This window comes from Euleptes europaea, chromosome 11 (assembly GCF_029931775.1).
Source record: "Euleptes europaea isolate rEulEur1 chromosome 11, rEulEur1.hap1, whole genome shotgun sequence".
Classification (NCBI taxonomy): domain Eukaryota; kingdom Metazoa; phylum Chordata; class Lepidosauria; order Squamata; family Sphaerodactylidae; genus Euleptes; species Euleptes europaea.
The window spans coordinates 51222950-51250181 of record NC_079322.1 but is presented as its reverse complement, the minus strand read 5'-3'; the positions used below and the strand labels follow the sequence as shown (position 1 = coordinate 51250181).

General features: G+C 40.0%; 1 protein-coding gene across 1 annotated transcript; it reads right to left on the bottom strand.

The window, feature by feature from the left end:
- Window positions 1–1834: 1834 nt before the first annotated feature.
- Window positions 1835–18263, bottom strand: SGCE (sarcoglycan epsilon). The gene is made up of 10 exons (XM_056857215.1): window positions 18154–18263; window positions 16201–16358; window positions 13712–13784; window positions 12080–12278; window positions 11756–11918; window positions 10280–10491; window positions 9386–9412; window positions 8218–8406; window positions 3156–3199; window positions 1835–2057 (listed from the first exon to the last, which is right to left on the bottom strand). Exons 2-10 carry the CDS (start codon window positions 16315–16317, stop codon window positions 2041–2043), a joined length of 1041 nt encoding a protein of 346 aa, XP_056713193.1. The 5' UTR covers window positions 16318–16358; window positions 18154–18263; the 3' UTR covers window positions 1835–2040.
- Window positions 18264–27232: the final 8969 nt, after the last annotated feature.

Here is a 27232-nt window from a genome sequence, read left to right as displayed (position 1 = left end):
AAAAGCAGCCTTCTGATCACATGAATGAAGCCTATGCACATACACTACTGCATGCTCAGAGTCTGCTATTTTAAGTCAACCATCTCATGTAAGCAGAGCTAGTATCCTTGTTCTTGCTCCCTCTTCCATGCAATGGTTTCAACACACATAATGTCATCTACAGAACACTAGTCAGTTTATGCATTCTTTGTTCACGTTTTTCCTAAACACTTGCTCCTACATTCATTCAAATTTTGTAAGGATTCCAATACTGAGGTCTAAATAGATTATGCACCTACATCTAAGACAGGGGTCCCCAATGGGTGCCATGATGCCCACCAGCACCTTTTCTAGTGCTTGCTAAATGTTTTTAGAAAGGAGTAGAGCCATGTGGGGATTTTGCCTAGCAAGGCTTCTGATTGGCTGTGCAGTTTTTTTTATAAACGTTGCTTTGGCAGCAGCAGCCATCACATCACAAGAATTTCACTGTGTGACTGAAAATAAGGTGCAGCAGCCATTTTGTGCTGGCTCTGCCTCCCATGGGCAGCCATTTTGTGGCTGCGCTCCCCAAGCTGTATCAGAATTCCAAAGGTGCCGGCTGGTTAAAAAAGGTTGGGGACCCCTGATCTATGCCTATACAAAGATAAGCACTTTTAAATGGCTACATCTGCAAGAGTTTTGCAGTGCAGTTCTTAAACTTAGTTTAGTCATCATCGCAAGTTACAGTTTGCACAAAACTAGTTTGGCATGCTATCTTAACTGTTCTAAGAGTTACACAGCAAAACATTTGCATATTTGACCATTTTAAAATGTTGTTCTTTTTACAGGGCTTAGTTGTAGATCGCCCTGATCGGGATGGCCCAGGCTAGCCTGATCTCGTCAGATCTCAGAAGCTAAGCAGGGTCAGCCCTGGTTAGTATTTGGATAGGAGACCACCAAGGAATACCAGGGTTGCTGTGCAGAGGAAGGCACTGGCAAACCACCTCTGTTAGTCTCTTGCCATGAAAACCCCAAAAGGGGTCGCCATAAGTCGGCTGCGACTTGACGGCACTTTACACACACAGCTGTAGATCCTTAGAGATGCTTGTCTGATTTAATTTTCTGTCTTCATAAGAGTGCCAGCCTCAGGAGATGCAGTAATTGTTTTAATTACAGTTTGAAAATATCTTCATCGACAAACTGTAGTTGGTTTGGAATCCCCGTTCAAACCATGATTTCTGATTCTGGTTTGCTAGCCTCTTGGATAATGGTACATCCATTCAAGCATCACATTAAACACAGTTAAGCTTCCTTGAGCATGATTTGGCACAGTGGGTGAACTGAGCTTTCGGCTGAACGACGGGATGACTAGCTAATTTTGGCCACTATTAGATAGTTATACTTCAGTCATGACTGCTATTACCATGACACAAATGCATGCAAACTCTGAACAAGCCTATGTTCTGTGTTATGTCCAGTTTTCTGCATAACCAAGGAGACATGAAAAGATTAGCAAATATCCAAGATATTCCCCAAAGCACCTTTACCAAATTAAATTGCAGCATATCAGATAGTGCTTTTTCTACCCAGCATATTTGTTAATAGTAAATCGAGGGATTTCAGCACCGCATGTACTAAGGCTTGCATTGCGCACAACGAAAGAAGAAAGCGAGAGCAACAATTAGTAGGCCAGCAGGGTTTTGTTTTATGGTAAAGATTGTTCAGGAAATCACTGAGGGTCTAACAGTTATTTCCTATGAACTGTGCCTCTTCACATACAAAAGTGCAACTTAAAGCATCTATATCAGAAATAACCAATGGTTTGGATGTTTGTTTTATTTTAAATATTTTAATGTAACAAATATAAAAGTTAGTGTTTTTACAAATTGCTGAAAATGTCCAAAGTACAAAAAGATACCGTACATTAGTAATATGGAAATGATACAGTCTGACACTTGGATATTTAATACTGTGGGCATGCACACTCCATCAGAAAAAGGCATGCATCAAATAAGTAAATAAAAGATGATCTTGGCTGTATTGTGTAGTTACAAATTAATTGCTTCTGTAAGTTTTCTTTCCTCAGGGATACCATTTATCTGTAAATGACAATTCACAAAAGAATCAAGTCAATTAGATAGGCAGGTTGGGACCGGTTCAACCTTCCATAAGAATCCTTCAGAGCTCATTTACAACTTAATCCTCCTGAGTGACCCTACAGATGGAATCTAGAGTTAATACGCACAGTCACATTAGCATTTTCATGAGTGGTGAAAAAGCAACATGGCACTTGAAATACTTGCCTCAAATCTTTGAAATGTTGTCATACGAAATTCTCCTTTAATCCCCGAAAGCAGTAATGCAAAAACAAGAGTTTTGAATACAGTGCCCTCCAAAGCAATTTCATGTATGTTATTAACATCAGCTTGAGATTGCTGATCAGATCTGTCCTTGATCGTAAAAGTTCTTTGTTTCTTGCATTTGATTTAACCTGTGAATAACCGAGTTTTTTGCCCCTTCTATTTTTGTTACATTTCTCACATGTAAATATTTTTTGGACAGGCTCATAGAAACAAACCTGCCGTTAGCCATTATAAAGCATGGCACACTGTGATAACAAAGGCCATTGTAAATCTGAGCTAAAAAATTTTTTAATCAAAACCACCTATTACCTTATCGTGTGCATAACAAGGGATAGGAGCAATCTCACACAGGGTTAGGCTGCATAAACCAGTGGATATCAAATAGCTGAGGAAGGCCTTATTCTACACTGGCATATTATATCATGGCCATAAACCATCTATAACATATAAAGAAGCAAGAAGCATACCTTACCAAGGGGGGACAACCAGTATAAATTAGGATGTTGAGAAAACCTGCCTGAACCTTGAAAGGAAATCAGGAGCAATGCCGATTAGAGCTTTCCTGTTGATTTCTAAGAGATATATGTGAACTGGACTCTTGGTTCTATTTGACTTCTACTTTCTTCTTGAAAGTCTATTTGACTTTCAAGGAATCCTACAACTGCCTTCTCAATTTTGTAACAGTCTCTTCTGTTCTCTCTATTGTAGATAATCCTCTCAATGTCCTCCCAATGTTTTTCCTCTGGTCCCAGAAATATTTACATGGAAAAAAAATGAGTCCGTGAGCACTCTGAGTAGGTTACATTCTGACTCCAAAAACAAAACAAAACTCACCTTCTGTTTGCTGCTGTGGAATTTGAGTCTGATGTGGCAGGTTCCTATAAAATGTATATATGTTATTGTTAAGTTTAAACATTAAAAGCCCCATCAATTCTAATTTGTAGAATACTCAAAAGAATGACGGACACAGAAGGCAAAATATTTCAACGTATTATTCAATGTACTACAATGATTTCCCCAAAGAAATCTGATATTCCTCACACAATTAAAAAGGAAAGCTACATATTTCTCCATTTGTGGAGGAGGGTATGGTGGTAAGGGCTATTCTTCCCACTTGCTTCATAGGCAGGCCATTTAAATTGGGCTGCGGGTTGGATCCAACCACCTTTTCTGCTAGTGAAAAAGGAAAGAAAGGTCCTCTTTGACTACCCAAAAAGATTATGCTGAGAATCATGGGACCTGTGTGTACAAAAGCCATATGGGACAGGAGCTATAGCCTGGAGTGGAATTGGGTGAGATTGAGTGAAAAATTTGACTGGATTCAACCTTTCTCGGATCTCTACAACAACAGTAAGCTGGCTCGTACAGGAATACGTAGTTTATTAAAGCCCTAATGGTCTGTCATTAGGTTATTTAAAGGTAATGACCAACACCTTGAATTGGGCACAGAAGCAAACTGGCAGCCAGTGTAGCTCTTTCAAAACTGTTGAGATATATTTCCTCACAGATTCGTGAGAAAAAGGAGATTCTATATAGGGGGAGGGAAGGTGCATGGTATAGCCCAATCTGGTCAGATCTCGGAAGCTAAGCAGGGTCAGTATGTGGAAGGGAAATATGAGTCTATGCGTCGTTAAAAAAAAAAATAGGGTGGTCTTTTTGGCATGAATCCGCTTTCCATAGTGCCCAGTCCCTAATGAAGCCTTTCTTTTCCCTTGAGCCTCAAAGGTAAGGGAATGGAGCAAGTTTGACATTGGGAAAATGCTAAGAAAATCTCAAACATGTAGCAGAATTTCATAAATCCAATGCTCTGTTTGTTGCATTTGATCCATCCATCATGAGTAAAAACATCTCAATATCCCCCCATGGAGATCAAGTAAGATCAACGGACCTGTTTAGATTAGATTAAACTCCTGCCTAATTTACACAGCTCTGCCTGTGGAACACATTGGAGGAATAGCCATCACCTGGATATGCTCCCATCTGTTGAAAGGAGCCCTCACACTAAATCCAATTTTTCATTTCCTTGATTTTAATTTGATGTAATGTAGTCCTGTGAGGTATGCATGTAATCACTGCCAAACAGCAAACGCTTAAAAGGAAAATCTTAAAGATAACAAACAAGATTATTCCCAAACCTTTTATAATTGCTAATGGAGTGATAGAAGTGCAAACATAACTAGATAAGCCATGAAGAAACGTATCTGTAAGAACAGCTAAATTTTCTATTTCCAGTGCAGCAGAAGGGTGTTCCAGTTTATACTCTTGTGGTGCAGAGTATAATTTATCTTAAATCGTATCTTAAGTCTTCAGATGCATCTTGCTATGTTTGGTGACAGGCAGAAAATGCTCTATGCATGAAAAAGAACTCAAAGGAAGGCGTGAGTTTCAAAACAAGGATCCAATGTATCCAATAAAAACCAAACAATATATAATCAGTAAAAGACCAGACATTATACTGTTGCAGGTTTTCCTCACCTGTATTTATAGCAAAACAGAGTTAGGGGGTTACTGCATTATGTATTCCCAGCGATGTATTAAGAGTTTGAAAATGATATAAAAAAGATCGCTTTAAAAGGGTTTTTGGATACTACGGCTTATAAATAGTTGGAAAACGTCTTCACAGCTAAAGAGGCCAAACAAAGTGCGAACAGTATTTTTTATAACGTTTTCAAACTCTTAATACATCAGTGTGAATACAAGTGCGGTAACCCCGTTTGGCCCCTTTAGCTGTGAAGACGTCTTCCAACCATTTTTTAGCCATAGTATCCAAAAACCCTTTTAAAGAGATGTTTTTTATAACATTTTCAAACTCTTAATACGTCGGTGGGAATACATAATGCGGTAACCCCCTATAATAAACATCTTTGTATCCACCTTTTTGCAATCTGCTATCTGAGGCTTAATCTATCTAACTAGTACATTTAAATCCAATCCTTTCTCTAAGGAGTTCAAAGATGGGTACATGGTTCTCCCCACAACCCTGTGAGGTAGGTTACACTGAGACAGTCAACTGATGAGCTGCATTCATAGAATCATAGAGTTGGAAGGGACCACCAGGGTCATCTAGTCCAACCTCCTGCACAATGCAGGAAATTTACAACTACCCACCACACCCCCAGTGACCACCACCACATGCCCAGAAGATGACCAAGATGTGTTCCCTCTCATCATCTGCTGAAGGTTATAGAATCAGCATTGCTGACAGATGGCCATCTAACATCTTCTTAAAAACCTCCAGGGAAGGAGAGCTTACCCCCTCCCGAGGAAGCCTGTTCCACTGAGGAACCACTCTGTTAGAAAATTCTTCCTAATTCTGGCATAGGGATTTGGACCCAGGCCTCCCAGATTCTAGTTCAGCTCTCTAATCACTAAATCATACTGGCTTTCACTTCACGCATCTGACAAAGTAATACCTAGTTCATGAAAGCTCCTGCCACAATAAAAATCTGGGTCCTGACAGTACTCCAGGACTTTAAGTTGTTTCTGCCAACAAGAAGTCATTGCATACACCAACAAAGTCAGGTGACATAATATTGAGTGGCAAAACACCTGCTTATTAAAGATTTTGAATTACATCCAATGTTCCTTACCACACTTCCAGTTTTAGACAGTAGCACATTTTATGACAAAAAGTATCTGCGGCCATCAATTTATAATTTTCATTAACAATATACTGTATCTGGCACACTGGCGATTAAATGTGTCTCAAAAGCCAGCAGAGGGAGCATAGGAGCATAAAATGGTAGAAGTTGTGGTTTTAGTTGCTTATGGAACAATTTTTAATTCAACATTTCTTCAACAAATCAAGTAGCACCTACTCAAATGGTGGTATAGTTCTTATAATCTGGCCCAAGTGTTATCTCAATCTATGGCCCATCAGTCAGTAACAGTACTAATGAAACTTTAAGGACCAAGTAGGGGTTATACTGTTAGAACTATTAAAATATTTGGTGAGAAGAGCCCACTTGCCTGATCGCCCACATTTCTACTGAATCTATCACATAACACTTCCTATTGATCTCAACTTCCAGTATGCAAAATTTCATGGCAATTAACCTGGCTCAAAGGCTCCATTGCTACTGCCAGCAGCCGACTTGCTGTGTCTCACATATGGGCAATTCCAAGAACCAAGATCACCTGGACCAAGAGCCATGACTTCCTGGAGAGTTTGGCAGCAAAGCAGTTCCCTCAGCTAGACCATGTGATTGGCTCTGGTAATAAACACCTTACTCAAACCAATTCTCTGAGTTTCCAGCCCATGGAAACTAAGCCAACGTTTGAGGAGGTGGTATGCCCTATGAAGAGTAGTTGAAACACTTAGAGCTGTTTAGCTTGGAAAGAAGGGGAGACATGATAGAGGTCTATAAAATTATGCATGGTATGGAAAGAATGGACAGTGAGAAACTTTTCTCCCTCTCAGTACTAGAACGTGGGGTCATTTGCTGAAGCTGGAGGGTAAGAGATTCAAAACAGACAAAAGGAAGTATTTCTTCACACAATGCCCAGTTAAATTGTGGAACCCCCTGCCCCAGGATGTGATGATGGCTGCCAACTTGGAAGGCTTTAAGAAGGGAGTGGACATGTTCATGGAAGAGAGAGGTATTCATGGCTACTAGTTAAAATGGATACTTGTCATAATGCATACCTATTCTCTCCAGGATCAGAGGACCATGCCTATTATATTAGGTGCTATGGAACACAGGCAGGATGGTGCTGCAGCAGTTATCTTCTTTGTGAGCTTTCCAGAGGTACCTGGTTGGCCACTGTGTGAACAGATTGCTGAACTTGATGGGCCTTGGTCTGATCCAGCGTGGCTTTTCTTATGTCCTTATGCTACCTCAGCAATTCAGAGTATGAGGCAGGAGATAGTGAGATCTACTGGTCTCACCCTTTGGAAAAACAGACATTGGTGGACCAATAAAACAACACGCAGGGTTAAGAACAAGATTTCCTTGAGGCGTCCTGTGATGGACCTGATCCAGAGTGGCCTGTGATGAAGACTACCTGGTCACTAGCTCGCTGGCAGTGCCTACGCACTCCCGAGGCAGTCATGTGGGGGCTGCCATGTGAACCAGCAACGCAGAGCCAGCAACGCAATAATCACAATGGCAATGAGGATCTAAACTCACCAGTCTGCACATGTGTGTTGCAATCCTAAGCAAGTTGCATCAGAATCCTACTGAAGTCTATCCAGACTTCAGAAGAAAGTGTTCTTAGGATAGCATTAATATTCTTGGCCAAGCACACAGGGATAATAGTGTCTTTCATGCAGACAGTTCTCTGGCCTAGGTTTTTCCTCCAGTCCTCACACATCAATCTCAAATAACTCAACACCTGCAGGCTAGAGACTGGGTTCCCTGCTTGGAGAGCTTCCAGCTGCAGTTACTTTCAGGAAACAGACCTGAAGTCTGCATTTTGTAGTATCTAATATTTTTTGTCCTGACCTGGATGGCCCAGGCTAGCCTGATCTTGTCAGATCTCAGAAGCTAGGCAGAGTCAGCCCTGGTTAGTATTTGGATGGGAGACCACCAAGGAATACCAGGGTTGCTGTGCAGAGGAAGGCACTGGCAAACCATCTCTGTTAGTCTCTTGCCATGAAAACCCCAAAAAGGGGTTGCCATAAGTTGGCTGTGACTTGACGGTACTTTACACACACAATATATATATTTTGTCCTTTGCATTAACTATCAGTTACATGTGATATGTACAAAAATTATTACTAGAAACACGTTAAAAGATAAATCAGTAGAGTTATAACAAGATATTTATTATGTTAAATGCAAGAACTAGACTGTCCTTCATTACAGATTTGGTAATACCACCTTTACAATGAAAGCAGGTGGTGGGTCCGCAGCTAAAATCTACCTTATCTTTATTTACGCGTATTAATACTTACTGCTGTGTTTGCATCAGCGGCATACTTGTATTGTCATAGCTGTCCGGGTGAACGGGTGGTACAATCTCACCGGTGACTGGGTGAAACACGGGAAGGGTTGAGAGAGGCCACGCTATCTCTCTGTTTTTGGACATTTCCCGAAGTTCTTTTGTGGATTTCTGAATTGCACTGTGGTGGACCAGCTGGATGCTGTATCAGAAGGAAACAACAGATTTGTTCCTGTATTTATTAGAGTGTTTTGTCTTGTGAGGTGGGGGGAAAGGATCGTTTAAAACAAAACAATTTTATTTCATTTGACAGATTACCACGATATAGTTTCAAACTACAAGAACTGCAAAAACTGCATTTAAATTACTCACGAGGGGGGGGACTCCTTTTAGAGAGGAAATAAGGCATACTAATGAGCTCCATCCAGTTCAGCAAAGCTTCCCTCCACCTCATAGTTTCACTGGAATTCTGCTAGCCTGTGGGCAGGACCGCAAATGGGGGGGGGGCGAGGAGGGTAACCGCCGCCCCTGTGGCAAAGAGAGGGCAGCAGAGCTGCCTCTCCTGTAGGGGCCTCTGTGCCGGGTAGGAGAGGCAGTTCTGACACCCTCTCTGCATGCCACAGGGGCCCTCCTCCCCCCCCCCCACTTACGGCCCTTCCTGTGGGCTCAGTTAAAGCCTTGCCAGTCTGGATGGAACCCCCGAGCCTTGACTACCCTACCCATGATCAAGAGGGTGCGCATGTCAGCACTCTGTAAAACAGATGAGACTCTATACAACCAAGTGTGGATATCGTATTTCACTGCTTTTAATTTGGTAAGCTTTATAGTTTGCCTTCAGGCTAGCTGGTCAATTATTCATGGAAACGGCACTCTGAGAACTCTTTTCAGGAGACTTTTGTTTGCTAACGTCGTTGCAGAAAGACAAACTGTAAAACCACAAGCCGCAAACCTAAACTGAATATTAATATTTGGTTTCTAATCTGTTTTATTGTGGACTTTTAAACCCTTTTTATGCTGGTCCTGCTCACTTCCCTAAGACTCTACCTTTTTCAAAGCAGCTATCACAGAGATGAAGAACAAGTTAAGGAGAATGAAAATGGGATACATGTATGAAGTGTGACAAGCTACTGGGAAATGAAAATTAAATGATGAAAGAAAATAACAGGAAAGAAGACACTTACTCTGGTGTTTGCATGTTTCTCTTTTCCCTAAAAATAAAACAAAATTTATGAATTAAATAATAGCATTGATACTTGGAACATTAATAACTGATGATGGAAATAGTACATGAGGTGGAAATGCTGAGCCCGTTACAACCAGCCACGATCCACAGAAGCTCTATGTGTGTCCAAGTGAGAACAGCATATGCAATTGGAGCTCCCTTTTAAGGTTTGCCACAGCAGCGCTGATAGCCAAAGAGGCAAGCAGCATTTTAACCAAGGCTTGCCTTTTCAGCAGCAGAAATACCTACAGTGAAACCTGAAAGGAAGTTTCAGCTTTGCATAAGGTTCTTGCCTTTGCACATACAACCTCTTTGGGTCATGGCTATTAAATGCAACCTGGAAGCATTTGCCACAAGATTGATGAAAAGACATGGATGAAGACATGTAAAGAAGTGAAAAGATGAAAGACACAACACAGAAAAGTGAATATGCAGGTTAAGGAGGACAGATGCTGGACCAAAAGATTCCTAGAACATGTGAATGTAAAATGGAAGAAATTATGTTACTTGCTGCTTTTTCTTTTATGCTGGCTTTTATAACCCTAAATTCAGTTCACAGTCTCAATAAGGTTTACTTTTATCGTTAACGACTCTGCTATCTGTGATTAGCTTCAAATTATTGTCACGTAAAAATAATTTTGTGAATGGATTCCCCCGTTATGCAATTTCTTAGTAAATGTCTAGTTCCAAAGTTGACTGGTTGCAGTCATTTGATTTTTATTACGTGTCTTAGGAAGTATTAAGTTAACTGTATGTTTATGAACTGAATTAAGCTCATCTGCTGAATTTTTCATGTGCCTTGCAGACTTTGAAAAAATTATACAATTACTTATGAACGTTTCAAAGTACTCACACTCCTTCCCTTCGGCAGCACATAATATAAGCAAGTATTAGAAAAAGCACTAGTGCTACTGCAGAGGGGACTGCCAGTGTAATGAGGAAATCGGAGTAATAATCTCTGCTTTTCAATGATTCAGAAGGTGGCTTGTACTCGCCACCGTCAGGCAAGATGCCTTCTCCACGGATCACTTCCTGATAGGTAGAAACGTGCTGTGTTTTATCAACCTGATAACAAATGAGGAAAAAAAACACCTTAACAACAATACTAAAAAAAAAAGTTGATCACAGTCAATCAAATAATATAGTTTTACAATATCTATTTATTCCAGCAAAACCTAGACGGCAGTTTTTCAAAACCACAATTTATTTTTAAAAATATACCTCTTGTACTGCATACTTTCTTTCCAGAAATCAGTTCACAAAGTTAAAAATTTATGTACTTCTTTTTTTAAAAAAACAACAACAACTATGTAATATAATGTAGGGTCTCTAATTCAGTGCCCCAAAAGGACAGGGTTTTTTTAACATCATGAAGCAGACCATCACCGATCCATTTCATTTAAATAAATAGTTATTAACCAACTTCAGAAAATTGCTCAGGATTTAAATTTTAAACTGTTGCATTTAAAATGCTTTAAAAACTCCTCCGAATAATAAAACACAGAGCCAGGTGGTAAGATAATTATTTAAGTATAGTTTCAGAGGGTAGCCATGTTGGTCTACAATAGAACAGTTAGATCCGAGTCCACTAGACCCTTAGAGACCAACAAGGTTTTCAGGGTATAAACTTTTGAGAGTTAATGCTCCCTTCATCAGATACCAGACAAATGGAACACTGACTCTCAAAAGCATATACTCTGAAAATCTTGTTGGCCTCTAAGGTCCTACTGGACTCGAATCTAGCTGTTATTTAAGAATAAAAATTGCAGAACTGAAGACTGATTTATTTAGAAAATTTTATACCACCTTTCAGTCAAAAGTCTGAGCTACAGATTAAAATCAAACAAAACAATAAAACCATAACTACAGTTACAAACATCTAAAATGTCATAAAACAACTCTAAACGTGAACAATTAGTGAAACAGGAAAGTCTTCTGAAAAGAGACAGATGAGGAGAAAAGGCAAATTTCCAGGGGAAGCCAGTGTTGAGGCAATGACTAAACAGCCTCTGCTAGTCCGATCTTCTCTCCACCTGAGATAGTAGTCACACACACTCACTGGCAGATCTCAAAAATCTAGTGGACCCCCAAAGAATCTCTGTACTAGTTTAAAGCTTTTAAAGAGCCTACCAAGAGACAATGAGAATTGTATGTGGAAGCTTACAGATGGTTCGATCCAAGGCTGCCCTTCAACACAAGGAGATATCTTCCACTCATGGAAGGCCTCCTTCCATAAGAGGAAGATTCCTCCATTGGTGTTTTGGAAACACCACATACTACCTTGCACTTTATCATCAGAATGTCCGACATCACCCAACAAGTAACTCACCAAAGAGATTTTACACCAGTCTATGTGAAACTGAGTACGAAACTTTTTATCACAAGTTATCATAGGTTCCATCTCTTGACTGCATCTCAGTTGATTTTGTGGGATTTCAACTTCCCGTAAGCAGGAGGAGAATGTTACATCTGCCCCAACCATAACATAGACACTGCAAAGAAATTTTGAAATATGTAAATAAGTTGTTAAGAATCCATGTCATAGTTTTTTTTTGGGGGGGGGATCTTTTCAATGTGTAATTTTAATGGACACAAAATGTTTCAGGGATAAGCCATTTGAATGCTAAAAGAAACGCAACAAAGTTTTACTTACCCTTCTTTCATATCATTAATAGGAAGCGGAACTCGGCCTCCCCTATCAAGAGCTGAGGTGATGTTTATGGCGTTTAGGCGCTCTGGTTGCCATACGTTTTTCACTGCTCCAAGGAAGTCTCCAAGAACCTCACTTGCCAACATTTCCTCTACATTCATGTTTTTAATAAAGAACTCTGCTTGGTATGGTAAAGGAAAATCTGATGGCAAAAGAACGTGAATTGTGTCTTATTTTCTTTTTAATTAACACTCTAGCCAAATAATGGCTTACCAATGCAGTAACTGTCCATGTACAAAAATGAATGAGTGTGAAAACTGTCCCCAATCCTTTAATAAGATTTACTAAGAAACCACTATTGGTTTCTAGAGAAAGCTAAACTCAGCTCGTGATCTCTTAAACATGCACTAAGAAACTGTGTTATTCCAACATCTGAAGTCCGTTTAACATGAAAGTATGCCAGGGGTTTTCTTTTCATTCTATTTCTACTCACTTCAATTGCTCAGGAGCAATTTAACTATTGGACTGGGACCAAAGGTGCCCTTCCAGTCAAGAAGACATCTTCCACTCACTGAAAGAGTTTTCTCTGAGCAGAAGTTTCCTTCTTCTCATAGCAGAAGCCCTTCTATGAATGGAAGACTCATTTGGTGAACAGAAGGATACTTTTGGATCCAACCCAGCATTTGGCCACCACTGCAGTGAGCCAGATGCACTTTTCAAATACAAGCTGTTCTTACAAACTATGGGGATTTCAGAAGTATATTTAAGAGGAAGGGGGGAAAAAACTATCTTCAACAAATAACAAAATCATGCCAGAAACTGACCAATAAAAGGAGAGTAACCAGACTGAAGAAAGTTGTGCATAGCTCTTCCCCAACACAAAATGCTTTTTATAGTTTAAATACTGTATAAGCATTTAATCTGATGAAATTATTTCTTGTATATGTAATACTGAACCAGAACACAGAGTGTGGATCAAAAAATCTGCAAAATGGAACCACGGACGGACAGGGAAGATTTCTTTACAAACCTGAAGGAACCCCCAGGTTTGCCAAAAAAAATCTGGAATCTAAAAAAATACACTGGAGGAGTAAAACTGAAAATAATAGAAGCAACAACTGTAGCTTTAAGAAAAGAATGCCCACTGAGACTACAGTCTGAGATCTCAGGCCCGTCTTGAAGGTTGCTGGTAACCACAACAATATTGTTCAGCCCTCTAAGCCTTGGTTTCTGTAAAGCAAAACTGGGGGGGGGGGAACAGGGGTGAACTTGGAGGCCCAAACACCAGGGGACCGGCCCAGCAGCAACCACAGAGACTCACTACCCACACAACTCAACCTGTCCCGGAGGTGGTGGCCACCATTCAACTTGGCCAGATTTTCCCAGGGAGAGGCTGCCAGTGGAGGGAAGGAGGGAAAGCTGAAGAATGGGGGTCAGATAAAGGTAGATTGACTGGTGAGTGGGAAGGAGAGAAGCAATCAAGTAAAGGGGAGAGGCTATGGGGGCTGCCAGGGAAGGGAAAGAGGAAATAGTGAGGAGGGTGATCCAGGGGAAACTGAGACGCCCTACGTAAGTCCTTGAGGGTCCCCCACTTGTACTCACATAATCTGTTAACAAAAATTCCTGTAGACATACCTTCTGCTGACATTATATTAATAATCAAATTATGTCTTGCCGTTTCAAAAGTACGCCTGTTATAAGCAGTGATCTAAAGAAAAAGGATGCAATAGTAACGTGTTACTAAATTTTTGAAAACTAAATCAGGTGAGCACTAAATCTAGCTGCATAATGATTTCAAAATGCTGACAATGGGCAGCACTTGTGTGTTGACGACCTATGTAACAGTGGTTTTGGGCAGGCTCTTGCCTTTTGAGGAACAATGGAGAGGAAGGGGAAAAAGGATGAAACCAAGAACCAACAATGAGCCAATTAAACAATGCCTTAAGTACAAAGTCGGCAAACACATATAAAGAAGTTCAGAAGCCCAATGAGCAAGTTAAACAAGTATTGTAAATAAACTGAGAATAGAATCACTTCCATATTACATTTGCTACCATACATCTTAAGATACACGTCCATTTCTAAAAAGAATGGGTACATATGAGTTGTAGCCTTCTTGCCCTACTTCTAAGCATCCCATTGTAGGGAAGAAAACATAGAACTAGATAAAGCTTTGGTCCTATCAGGAAAGCTTTCCTTATATGTCACAGTTAGCACAAACATACAAAGAATATCTTTGAAAGTGGATGGATATCTTTAGGGATATGTGAAATCTGTTCCTTTATTTTTTTGGAAATATGTCCACTTTTTCAACCCATGGTTTTGGATGTCTGCAGCAACTCTATGGAGCATCTTGGATATCCATACTTTCAAGAACCTCATGTATAAATCAATTGCTTATCTGAATGCACATATGAGTACAGCTGATGTCCATTGCTTTCAATGGGATTAACATCCCCATTCTTCAACCTCTAGGTAGATTTTTTAAGAATTTGGGCAACCTCCAGCCAACATTTTTTTTTTCCTGCTGGAAAGTAAAATCCATGAACCAGAGAGAATGTGAATTCTGGATGACTGTCGGCACAGGTAGATCTAAAGTTTCTGCACTGGAAGCTAATGCTATCAGATTATTGTAGTAGGCCTTGCTAACTCAGTAACTAACTCAGGTCCATGTGGACTCATTTTTCAGTGACATGGATATATACCTTCAGTTATATATGTCTCCAGTTCAGTAATCCATTGAAATAAACTACTGCTTATGAAAGCTCGTGCTGTAATAAATTAGTTGTTGACTTCTTCATTGTAATAGGTTGCTCCTCTGGGATTTTAAAATGTTTATGGTTTAAACATAATGGAGAAAGCAGCCTGTAAGTCCCCCAGTCTACCTGCCAACGAGGTGGGAAGGGAAACAATGTAGGGGATAAAATAATGTATTTATTTGTGTATTGTATTTACGAATCATCTTTCGAGCCATAATGGTTTCTAAGGCAGTTAAGAAATGGTACAAGATCTTAGCCAGGTCAGGAGACTCTGGTATCAATCTTCAGCTTGGCAAAAGACGGAGTACACTTTGAGCCCACTTGGCTTATTGTGACAACAGATTTCACAAGTGGCTGTTTATCCTCATCGAATGCATGCAAAACACTTGAGCAAGACATGAAACAACAGGACTGGTTGTATTAACGAACAATCAGGATGAGCTATGAATGGGTAGAGCACACCATTTGCAGGCATAAACACCCACATTCATAATCAGCTATGTCTCAGGGCTAGGAAAAGCCTCTCCAGAAGGCTCTAAATCCAGTCTCTTGAGTTCAACTTAAGAAGAAGAAGAGTTGGTTTTTCTCTACTACTTAAGAAAGAATCAAACCAGCTTACAATCACTTTCCCTTCCCCTCCCCACAACACACCCTGTGAGGTAGGTGGGGCTGAGAGTGTGACTAGCCCAAGGTCACCCAGCTGGCTTCATCTGTAGGAGTGGGGAAACCAACCTGGTTCAACAGGTTAGTGTCCGCTGTTCATGTGGAGGTGTGGGGAATCAAACCTGGTTCTCCAAATCAGAGTCCACCGCTCCAAACCATCACTCCTAACCACCTAACAGAGCAGTGAACTCTGATCTGGAGAACCAGGTTTGATTCCCAGTTAGCACAGACGATACTGAGCTAGATGAACCAAAGACTCAGTACAAGGAAGTTTCTTACAGCGCAACCTTAAACACTATTAAACCTTTCTAAACCAGTTTACCTAAGTGGATTCAGAAAGTTGTAACTCTCGTTAGGATTGCACTGTAATGACCTAATCTATGTGTAGGAAACTTTTATGCACATGGGTCTCCCATTTATTTGAATGTTACATGCTGATCAATATGTGAAAAGAAACGCATATACTGGCAGACTGGCTTCTCCACTGAAATTAATTAAAGACAGTATATGCACAGGCGCTTAGAAATATATGCCTACACTTCACGAATTGGCTGCTAAAAACACCAGAACACCATCGCGCCAACTACTTACACCTAAAATTGAAGACTGCTATCATACAATACATCCTGACATGATGGCAAGTTTGTGTTCAAATGTTTTATGCCATTTCTAGATAAACAACTGGTATTTCATAGAACATACCTCAATAATGGTGGGTTTGCCTGTGTTTTCTGTAGTCGGCGATCCATACAGCACTCCATCACTGTATGGTGTCCTCTGGATATATCGTAGCCAACCAGGTCTGTCAGGGTAACCCATTAGGTTTGTGTTAAACGTGATAGGATCATTGTTTATCTCACCTGGATAAACAGGACATCCAGTTTAGAATATTGTGTGGTTTTTTGTTCTTTTTTGCAATATCAACAGGACAGTATTTTTTTTACTGCTAAGGCACTGCCAGTAGTAAAGTAAGAGAAGTGCAAGCTGTCAGTTCATATTCTCAGCACAGCAGTATACTCATAAAAGAATCATCGTTCTGAATATATGCTCAGTAAGTAAAAATGACAGGAGTCACTGACAATTTTAGCCAACAGCAAGGGTGATGTGACCCTTTCCCCTTAAAGAGGTAAAACCCCACAGCCATCAGCTACAAAGGTCTGAACTATAAACCTTTCCTGTACAAACTCCAGTAAAATTAAAGGGATTGTGCAATAATTGGTAGTCTTTGCTGTGTTGCTTTACAAGCTAGACAACTGGTTATTCTACAAATGTGGAGACAGCTCTTTTACACACACATACACACACACATGTATATGTATATGTATGTATGCACACACACACATATATATATATACATATATAAAGTAGTTAATATACCCAAGCAATACTGAAGGCTTTTAAAAAGTTGCTGTAATAAAGATATTATGAGAATTTATTTTACATTGAGACTTTTACGAGACCCGCAAAGGATTCAAGCATGCATCTGACAGCATTTTTACTTTATGGAAACTATCCAAATGTTCAGAATGAAGAAACACGTGTGTTCTCCTGAAACAGGTCCTCGGCATGACATTTGGTCTATGAGATACATGCCACAATTTTGAAAGACAGCAAAACATTTCCACACTCCAGTGTATGTAAAGGTTACATTACAGTTGGTTATACCTAAAAATTATTCCAGTTAGTTAGTTGGGGTGACTTTTTTATTTTTTTAATTCGGAAAACTTTATGCCGCCTCTCCATGAAACAACCTGAGGCGGCTTATAAAAAACAAAATATTAAAAGACACTAAGTAAAATCCAGCATTAAAAACCTCAGTCCAAAATCTCCTGCCGGTTGCGAAGAGGGACCTGGTAACCCTATCTCAAGGCTCACCTGGCACCTAGCTTACTCTCCTTTAGGCACCAGGCCAAAACGTTTCTTTTTTCCTAAGCTTTTAATTAAGGGCTAATCTTTTACCATTTGTATACTCTGCTTCTACCCTGACAACTGTTTTGAGGCTCATTTTAAGCAGCCCAATGTTTTATTTATGCTGTTCTTATGCTTTTGCTGGGTTTTTAACTGCTAACAATTTTATGTCGTTTTATGTTATCGTTATGCTTTACTTTGTCAGCTGCCTCAAGCAGGTTCTCAGGAGGGCTGGCACAAAACTTTTCAGAATAAAATAAACAAATTAATCCTAGTGATTTTTCACTTCTAGCAGGAGAGCTGGCCACCTTGCTCAATGCAGTTATGTCTGTTGCCCTACTATTTTCAGGGGGCAATTTGAGAGGCCTGTGTTTCATGTTCCGCACTATAATTCATAACACTGAATACTTTATAGGCAAAATTCACCAGTCATCACCCACAAGCAATTCCCATTCATTTCACTGAGGCCTATATAGAAACAACACTGTATGGATCTCACAGTTCTCAACCAGGAACATCTTAATTCATAGCTCCGTCTTTTACAGTGCGCTGCTAAACAAACTTGTACCTCTCTAAGTGCACTGAAGTCGGTGGGCTCAAAAGGATGCAACTCTGCTTAAGATTTCTTTGCAAATCCCACAGCTATACCAGCTTAACTTTCATATATGCATATTCTGACGCAAATATATTTGGGTTACTACATCTGAACACAAATGACACCCTTTAAAACTGATCAGCACCCCTTACCAGGCTTTGGATAAGGGGGAAACTCCCCTTTAAAGTGTTCTCTCTCCAGAACGTGTACAAAAAGGACCCCGGCAGAAGGATACACATTCCGATCAGAGTGCGCCTTAGAAAGAATTGTGTACACTAAAAAGCAGAAGGAGAGAAAGAAAATTTTAAAAAAAGGAAGACACATTTGAAATAATACCAGAAATACTGCACTAGGGATGTCATATCCAGGAAAGAGGAAACAGAAAATTAGATTGCCCCTTAGTATTAGGCCACACAGATGGCCAACAGGGATTAGTTTCTCCTTTTTATATCTGCAACCTTATCTTTAGTATTTCAAAAATGATACAAACGAAGAAGAAATGTCTATTTTGTATATTGTAAAAACATAACTGATACAAATGAATATAGATAACTTATTATTATGCTTATTATCGGCATGTTTTGATAAAAAGAAGAAAAATATTTCAATACTTCAGGATAGCCTAACCATACTTACTCAGAGGCATCCTATTGTTTTCAACAGGATTTATTTCCAAGTAAATATGCTTTGCATGGGAGCTCGAATTTGTTATAGTTAACGCAGAGACATGTGACAAAAGAAGGCTTTTGCTCACACAGGAAATTTTTTAGAAGGCATTTGAGTGTTGTGATAAATGCTCTCCTTGCTCTCAGTTGTTCTGTATGCACCCAGTTTCCCTGCATGTTCCTTAAGCCATATCCTGGCGTAGCACTTTGTTCGAGAACAGAAACGCCGCAGGTCAGCAAGAATGTCTGTCGACTGCATGCAGAGGAGAGCTGCAGGCATAGTTACTGTGGTCATCAACTGACGATGGGAATCACCATTTTAGTTACTGGGGAGACCTAAATCCAAACCTCTTCCTTCATTGCTAAAAACAAGGCTGAGCAGAGAGGTGTGCACTTCCTTGCCTTGCCTGCCTGCCTGCCTCTAGACCAGGACAACCGAACAGCCCGTAAGGTAGGAGCGAGAATACAACTATTCTGAATTACATCTCATATTCACAACAGTGTTGTATCACCGTTTAGCGACCAGTGTCTGAAACAGTCTTAATTTAAACCCACTGCTGTACTGAAGAAGCAAACTGAAGAACACGTTTTCAGAGAGACCCAAGTCAGGTCGCACTATAGACGAAGAGCTGCTGCATATTATTTATCACATGAATACATCTGCAGTTTTAAAATGGCATTCTTTGCTCACATCCCAGTAATCGATGGGAATTCCCTAGATTACAACCCTCTTAGCGCCATCCTAAGCAAAGATACATCCTTCTAAGCCAGTTGACTTCTGTGATTAGGATATCCCTGTTAATCTTTGGTGTTGCTTCCAGCTGTATAATATTAAGTTTTCACATTTTAGAATAGCAAACTGCAAAACACAGGAGATCAAGGAGAAGCAAAGAATCAATTGCCTTTTAAAAGTTCAGTACAGAAAGCTGTTGTCAAGAGTCAGTAAGCAGCATTTCACAAGTACTAGTACAATTAGGTTGGTTCAACAAAAATTTTGCAACAGGAAACAAACTTCCTCTTCCTTATGCCTTAGGAGATATCCAACTGAGTTTCTCCAATCATTGTTCCACTGAGTCAATGCATATGATGACTGGGCTCAAGAGAAAATATGCGATGCCTAAATGAAGTAACATTTATTATTCATTATGAACTATACTCATACTTTTCTGTGGAACTGGGAGCTCTTATTTAACCTTCTGTATCCACCATGACGGATGTGAAATGGTATAATATAATCTGATCTCGTCAGATCTCAGAAGCTAAGCTGGGTCAGTACTTGGAAGGGAGACCTCCAAGGAAGACTTTGGAGAGGAAGGCAATGGCAAACCACCTCTGCTTAATCAGTTGCCTTGAAAACCCAATGGGGTCGCCATAAGTTGGCTGCGACTTGACAGCATTTTACACACACACACACACACACCCACCATAACAACATAATAAATTACTTACCATTTGTAGTATTGACAAATGTGGCCCACATAGTTAGGCATGTATTTTTTTATTATATGGTCCATGTTAATAATTACTCAATCCCCATCAATCTCACCTAAGCTAAAATTCAATTTTAAATGCAACAGCTTGTAGAACAGTGGTACTCACTCCGTGGCTTGCAGAGAGCCATATATGAAATTGTGTGTGTGTGTGTAAAGTGCCTTCAAGTCGCAGCCGACGTTTGGCGACCCCTTTTGGGGTTTTCATGGCAAGAGACTAACAGAGGTGGTTTGCGAGTGCCTTCCTCTGCACAGCAACCCTGGCATTCCTTGGTGGTCTCCCATCCCAATACTAACCAGGGCTGACCCTGCTTAGCTTCTGAGATCTGACGAGATCAGGCTAGCCTGGGCCGTCCAGGTCAGGGCATATATGAAATTACCATCAACCAATAAAAGCCATGTTTACTATCCTGGCTTGAGGCCTGCACCACAGAGAGGTTCGCGCCAGTTCCTCTGATGGTGGCTGTTTCAACATGGAGACCACGTACCAACGACATGCCCCACCAAGCAAGGAACTGTCCTGAAACATGGGGCAGATGCCATGTTGGGGAACCATACTCTGAACAGCTACAAAGGGCATGTTAAAAAGCCACATGCAGCTCCCAAGACATTGAGTGAGTATCATGGCAGTAGAGCTATCTGTGATCATGTCAAAGGAATCAAAGGAAAGCATCCAGGAATGCTTTAAGTATATGACTGGTTATACATTGTGTACACTGGAGACAGTTCAGTTCTTTGGCATGCTGGCCAATAAAATGCGCAATTAAGAAGCATGCCTGTACGCAAATGGGAGGAAGGACAACTGAAGTCCTCACATGACTTAACAAGCATGATCAGCCTCGCACTCCATTTGTAATGTTGTTTTAAGGAGACCTCAACCAGCAGTGGTGCACGTAGGATTTACTACTACCGTAGCATAACATTCTTCACAGGGTCAGTGAACAAGTTTGTACAAGTAAGCACAAACTCACACAGACTCCAGTGTGGTCCCCAGGACTGCAAACCTTCTTAATCACTTACTGGAGCGGAACACTATAAAGGCACACAAGGGAAGAAACTGTAGTGGTCTATCTGCCCTGCTGTGAGCAGCTCAAACTACTCCAGAAAAGGTTGGTCACAGGGTCTTGACTAGAGAAACAGGCTCACATTTGCAACCTGAAGTTTTACGCTTTATCTTAGCCAAAATAGCTGAGTTGTATGGAGCTCCTATTTGGACACAGTCTTAGTTCCAAAATGGAAACACTCCAGACATCTTTTCTGTGTGCAATTTTGGGGGCCCATGCTGTATGTGTCCTCTTCAATTCTCCAACTCAAAGCCAGCATAAGGTCGCTAGCTACTTTGGCCTGGACTGCCGCTAAAAAGTTCAAGTTAAATTCATCTCTTGCAAATTCTGTGCCTCCTCTACTTGACCATCTCAGATTGAGTCATTTTGTGAGTAACTGGAGCCAGAAGGCAGATATAAAAATTATGGCTCTGCGAATTTCTACTCCCAAATTACTTGCTCTGGGATTTAATACAGCCTTTGCTCTAATAAAAACGGCTCTGAGATGCAAGATTGGTTCTCTCTCACATCTGATGCTAAGCATATTTGTTCACCTGTTGCACCAGGTTTTTTAAACCTTTGGTCCCGTTCACTTGCCTCCATTTCTTACCATTCTAGATTATCACTTCTATTTCTCTTTGGCTAGATTAAATGCTTTGCCGACTGAAGAACTATTCAGAAGATTCTCCAATACCCTACACGAACAAAGGTTTTGTTCTTATGACTCTCAGAAACTAACCAATATTTGTTCTTCTCTTGTAGGCTGAAAGCGAAGTTCAGAGCATCTTTGCTTACTCCCTCTTTTAGTGACTTTCTCGAGTCACTCTGAGACTACCGTCTGCTTAATCTTCTGTCAGATAATGACAGAGGGGGCCTTTGAGATAGTTATTTAAATCCAGACTGAGAACTCCTCTGGAACAACAGCCTTCTAGCTCACTTGAGAATGGTTTATAATTTTAGCTTTGCCGTTTGTTTGTTTGTTTGTTTAGGATACGCCTATGCTGCCTGCTCGAGGCGGCTTACAATTAAAATCACCATAACATAAGCAAGCCATTAAAAACAAGCCATCAGCTGTAAACAGCATAAAACTTTCCATTAAAAAAAGAGGTGGACAATTAAAAAGCTAATAAGATAAAACTACTGCTGGATAAGCAGGTGGCAGCTGTGACCAGCGGCCTTTCCTAGACAGGAAAGATCTGGCCACTGTGATGTATGCCCTGGTGCTCTACACACGGGGCTGCCCTTGAAAAGTGATCAGAAACTTCAATTGGTACAGAACACTGCAGCCAGGATATTCACTGGAGTGGGTCATAGGGACCACATCGCTGCAGTACTGGTCTACCTGCACAGGCTTCCCATTTGTTTCTGTGCACAACTCAAGGTGCTGGTCTTGACCTTCAAACCCCTATATGGTTTGAGACCAACATACCCGAGAGACCCCCTAATCCCTTATGAAACCACCTGCTTATTTCCCTCAGAATATTCAGTTCAGCTGAGAGTCAGTTAAAGAGTGGGGAGCAACTAAGAACAATGGGGAAACTGATTTGTTTAAGCCCCTAAGAATTTAGCAGTATTCTGGAATGGAGAATGAGGGTTGTCAATTATTTCTCTCCTCCTCTAATTCCTTTTCAGGACTTTTCCCCTATAGCACCAAACTTCATGATGAAATGCCTACCTGGAAGGGAATGAAACACAGCCAACCACAGACAAGATAGGTGGCTCTACATACTGGGGCTACTTCCTAGGTATGCACATACATTATTCCACATCTTCTATGTTCTGTATTACTTATTCATAAAAGATTCAATGAGTCACTAACTTCAATTATTTTTACTTGCAATCCTTATATAGCAATAGAATAAGTATTATTCTTCCCCTTGCAAGCACCATTGCTACAAATTGTACTGAACGGTAACGGTGTGCATTTGGATACACCCAAACTGAAAATATACCCGAAAAATACCGCACAGTCAATAAAATCTCCAATGGCCAACAGAACCTTTCCTGGACCAAAATCCCACCTGGTCCTGCCCACTTTCTAAAAACACTTTGTGGTCACTAGGAAAGGTGTCCATGGGCACCACAGTGCCCTGCTCTAATAAATCTGAAGATATCCAAATGAATGTAAAATGGAAGTATATTGAACAAAAGCCTTCTTTAGATAATCAAATGTGCAGACTCGAGTGTAAATCATGAAACTCCTAAGTGTATGCAAACACCAAAATCCAAATCTGGTACAAAGCAATATGGCAAGTCACCTATTTAAAGCATGGATGTAGTGGAGGGAGAACTGTAATCTCCGTGCCATCTCAGAATTACATGAAGACTGTCATTTATTCAGACAATGAGTTGCATCTCTTTCAAGACACTGTAGAATTGCTTTCACATTGGTAAGAGTGTGAGACGGTCTCCACATCTGTTCTATGTATTTTACCACTTTGTTTATTCTAGGCCTAATAGCCAGTGAATTAATCAGTACTCTGCTTCTTACTCTTCCTACCTGGAACCGCTGAGGTGTAACAGAGGCTGGTTTCTATATGTGCCTCCCACTCCTTCGGTCTCTCCTTCCTGATGCTTTAGAAATGAAGGACTAATTAAAATTATCAAGACAATTATGTCGTTTACAATGCCATTGCTCAGTCACCAGCATCATTCTGCTGCCGACATCACTATCGCTGTGAGGAGCAACGGCTTCTAACAGAACACTTTCCTCCTGTTATGACAGCATGACATCAAGAGATCCACCAACAGACAAGGAGTTATTCCACTTTGCCTGACGTTAAATAACTCAGATGGTGCAGATGGCTATGGTCTCTAACAAATCCTGTAATATTTGTCAATGTGAAAAATGGAACATATGGCCTTTTCAATATTATGGAGGAACATACACCTTTCTCATAGTTATTATGTCTTTCACCTCCAGAAACACCCTGTTATACTGTAGCTAGGAGCAAACAGATCCAAAGTAAACGGCTTAAAAAGATGAGGCATGGCCCTGGGCTTCTAAAAGCCTTAGAAATTGATAATACCACACTAAACATTTTGCTACCTTTCTACCCCAACTGATCCCAGCACTTAAAACATCATCTACAATGATTATGTGTTATGCTAATTGCTACAAATATAATACATTTATTATTATTATTATTAACAAGTTATTGCACTCAGCAGATTGCAGTGTGTTTTAAGTAGCCACCAATAATAGGAAATATGCAGTCCTTCACACAAACACAGCCATTATTTTGAGCAATGGAATTCACAAACTGTAACTGGGCATTTAGTGAAAAAGAAAATATTAGAACAAGGGAAATATTTAAAACTTAGAAGATTAGAAAATGATATAATTCTCACTTACCTCCAGGTTACATTGGGGTGGATCCCACCATCACCCAAGCCAGGTCCCTCTTCGCCACCAATGGGAGGTTTTTGGGGCGGAGCCTGAGGAGGGCAGGGTTTGGGGAAGGGAAGGGACCAATGCCATAGAGTCCAACTGCCAAAGTGGCTATTTTCTCCAGGTGAACTGATCGCTATCAGCTGGAGATGAGTTGTAATAGCAGGCCATCTCCAGCTAGTACCTAAGCAGCTCAGATATTTCTTTGTATAGTACCTGGAGGCTGGCAACTTTACCCCAAGTAGGCTTCCTGCATCCTAAGGAGCCTTTCTCCAACTTGAGTGGCTCTTCCTGCAATGAAAGCACCACTTAATTTAGATGGCTCCTTAGACTGGACGAAGGCTTAAAACTTGAGCCTAGAGGAAAAGTAGGGTGTAAATATTGTAATAAATAAATAAATCGCTCTATGGGGTGGTAGGACAGGGGGAGGATTCACCCCATTGTAAGTAAGATACATATAGGTGGTGCATTAATGTGTAATTTTCAAAGCAGAGGTTGATTAATCCCAAACATTTGCAACCTAAACTCACCGTTCTTCTCAGCAGCCTTTATGCTGCCGCTAACATAACTCTTGACTTGCTTAGTCTTCCATTTAACTGTTCCATTTATGCCATCAGTAGAGTGTAACAAAAAAGCTTTTCAAAATAAGACAGACGCAAGACAAAGGAATGAACATATTAAGTTTCACAGAAATCAAAGGCCAATAACGAGACTGACTGCTTTTCAACTTCAGAATATACCATATAGAATATACATTTTTTAAAATCATGTACATAAAATCATTTAAATCTATTTTCAAATGAAGGTATACAACCAATTCAGATACGTCTCCTTTATAAAGTGTTTTTCTTTCATTTTTCCTCTTTTTTCTTTGTTGGTAGAAGTGGAATACGGATGGAATTTCTAAACTTCATTAAGCAACTTAGGTACAATATGGATGACATTGCCATATAAATAAAATATGCATAAGAAAATGAGGGAGGAATGGAAGTGATTTAGCTTCAGAACCTTTATATTATTTATATAAAGGGTTTTAAAAAATTATATCCCCTCCTTTTTAATATTTCCAGAAACTATTTTTTTTAACTATGTGTTGTGGAAGGATTTGATCAAGTACAATAGCTATATTTTACTTCAACGGTCTGGAGATAGGGTGAGCTATAAATGCAAGAGAATTCATATGTCGGGTATATTGCGATGTGATTATTGTTTTTACTTATTTATTGAGCAATTTGCTTTGTTGCCTCTCCAGAGAACCTGCCTGAGGCAACTTTGTTCTTGGCATCTTACAGTAATCAGAGTAGAAAGTGAAAATTCTCCTATTCAAAGACTATTCTAATTTTAACTGTCCAAGTCAAGTCACATTTAAATTATTTTCCTCAACTAGGACCACAATTCATGCTTTTAAAAATGGTCTTATGAATCATGTTATGACCAATGCTATTCCTAAATGTTTCAAATGATAAAATATACTTTTTAAAAAACTCTTGAGACTAAGCCCATGAGAAATCATGTGTTTTCAGGAGATGCATACAGTCTAAAACAAGTAAACAAAAATCACATGCTAAAATCATTGCAATTTAAGCCAGAACTGGTTCATGGCATGAAACATAGTTTAAGAAATACAGAAATACGAGTAATTTTGATGGCAAAATTAAGCCTTTCCGTCATTAGAAACCTGGAGGATATCTGGTTTAGTGTAAGGAACGCCATATGCTCTTTATCTTTGCATTTCTCCAAAAATAAAGAACTCACTAGGTACCTTTTCAAAAGCTTCACATGTTGGTATCTCTCCCCACTAAGCTTGTGTGCACTAGTGATGTTGCCCTAGCTCTCGCAGATAAAACGAATGACTCTGAGAAATTGAAAATCTGCCACTTCCTCGCCATATACAGAATGCTACCAGTGCTTTAATGGAGACCAGAAAGCTCTGGAAAAAATACATTGTAAAAGGACAGTCTCTTCTATAGTGCAATCCTAAACACAGTAAAATACTTCTCGATCCACTGAAGTCAATGGGCTTAGAAGGGTGTACCGCTCCATAGGATTGCACTGTAACATACTTGCTCACGTATGCTTCCTGATTATCCCACTAAATTATCTGAGTATTAAATTTAGCAATACTTTTATAAATAGTTGCTCTACGCAGTCTCCATGTATCCTTTGAATTGGGATGGAATATTTATTTACTTCATTTATACCCTGACTTTCTCCCCACTAGGGACCCAATGCATCTTACCCCTCCTCCATTTTTCCTCACAACAACCCTGTGAGGTGGGTTAGGCTAGGAGCATGTGACTGACCCACTATCACACAGCAAGTTTCCATGGCAGAGCGGGTCTTCAATGCTCGGTCTCCCAGATTCTACTCCGACACTCTAACCACTACCTTTTGCCACACAGAACACCTTTTTTTTGTGTGTGTATAATTTTTTTTTAAAAAAAACTTGTTATATATGCAATGTGTAGCTATTGAAAAATCTTTATAAACAAATTTAAGAAGTAATATTACCTTTCTAATATTATGATATTTATATCTGACATGCACAATCCAGATACAAGCATCATGATATGAGAACGTTAACATTACCTTTTAAATCTGTTTTTAAAGATGTGAGATTTGCAAAATTTGCGCTAAATAAT

Bases quoted from the DNA above. Each gene is read 5' to 3' on its own strand.
- SGCE (XM_056857215.1), bottom strand. From the start codon at position 16,317: ATGGGTTACCCTGACAGACCTGGTTGGCTACGATATATCCAGAGGACA. The intron at 13,785-16,200 runs GTATGTTCTATG...CTTTTTCTTTAG, and splicing joins GCAAACCCACCATTATTGAG to ATCACTGCTTATAACAGGCG. The intron at 8,407-9,385 runs GTAAGTGTCTTC...CTTCTGATACAG, and splicing joins AGAAACATGCAAACACCAGA to CATCCAGCTGGTCCACCACA.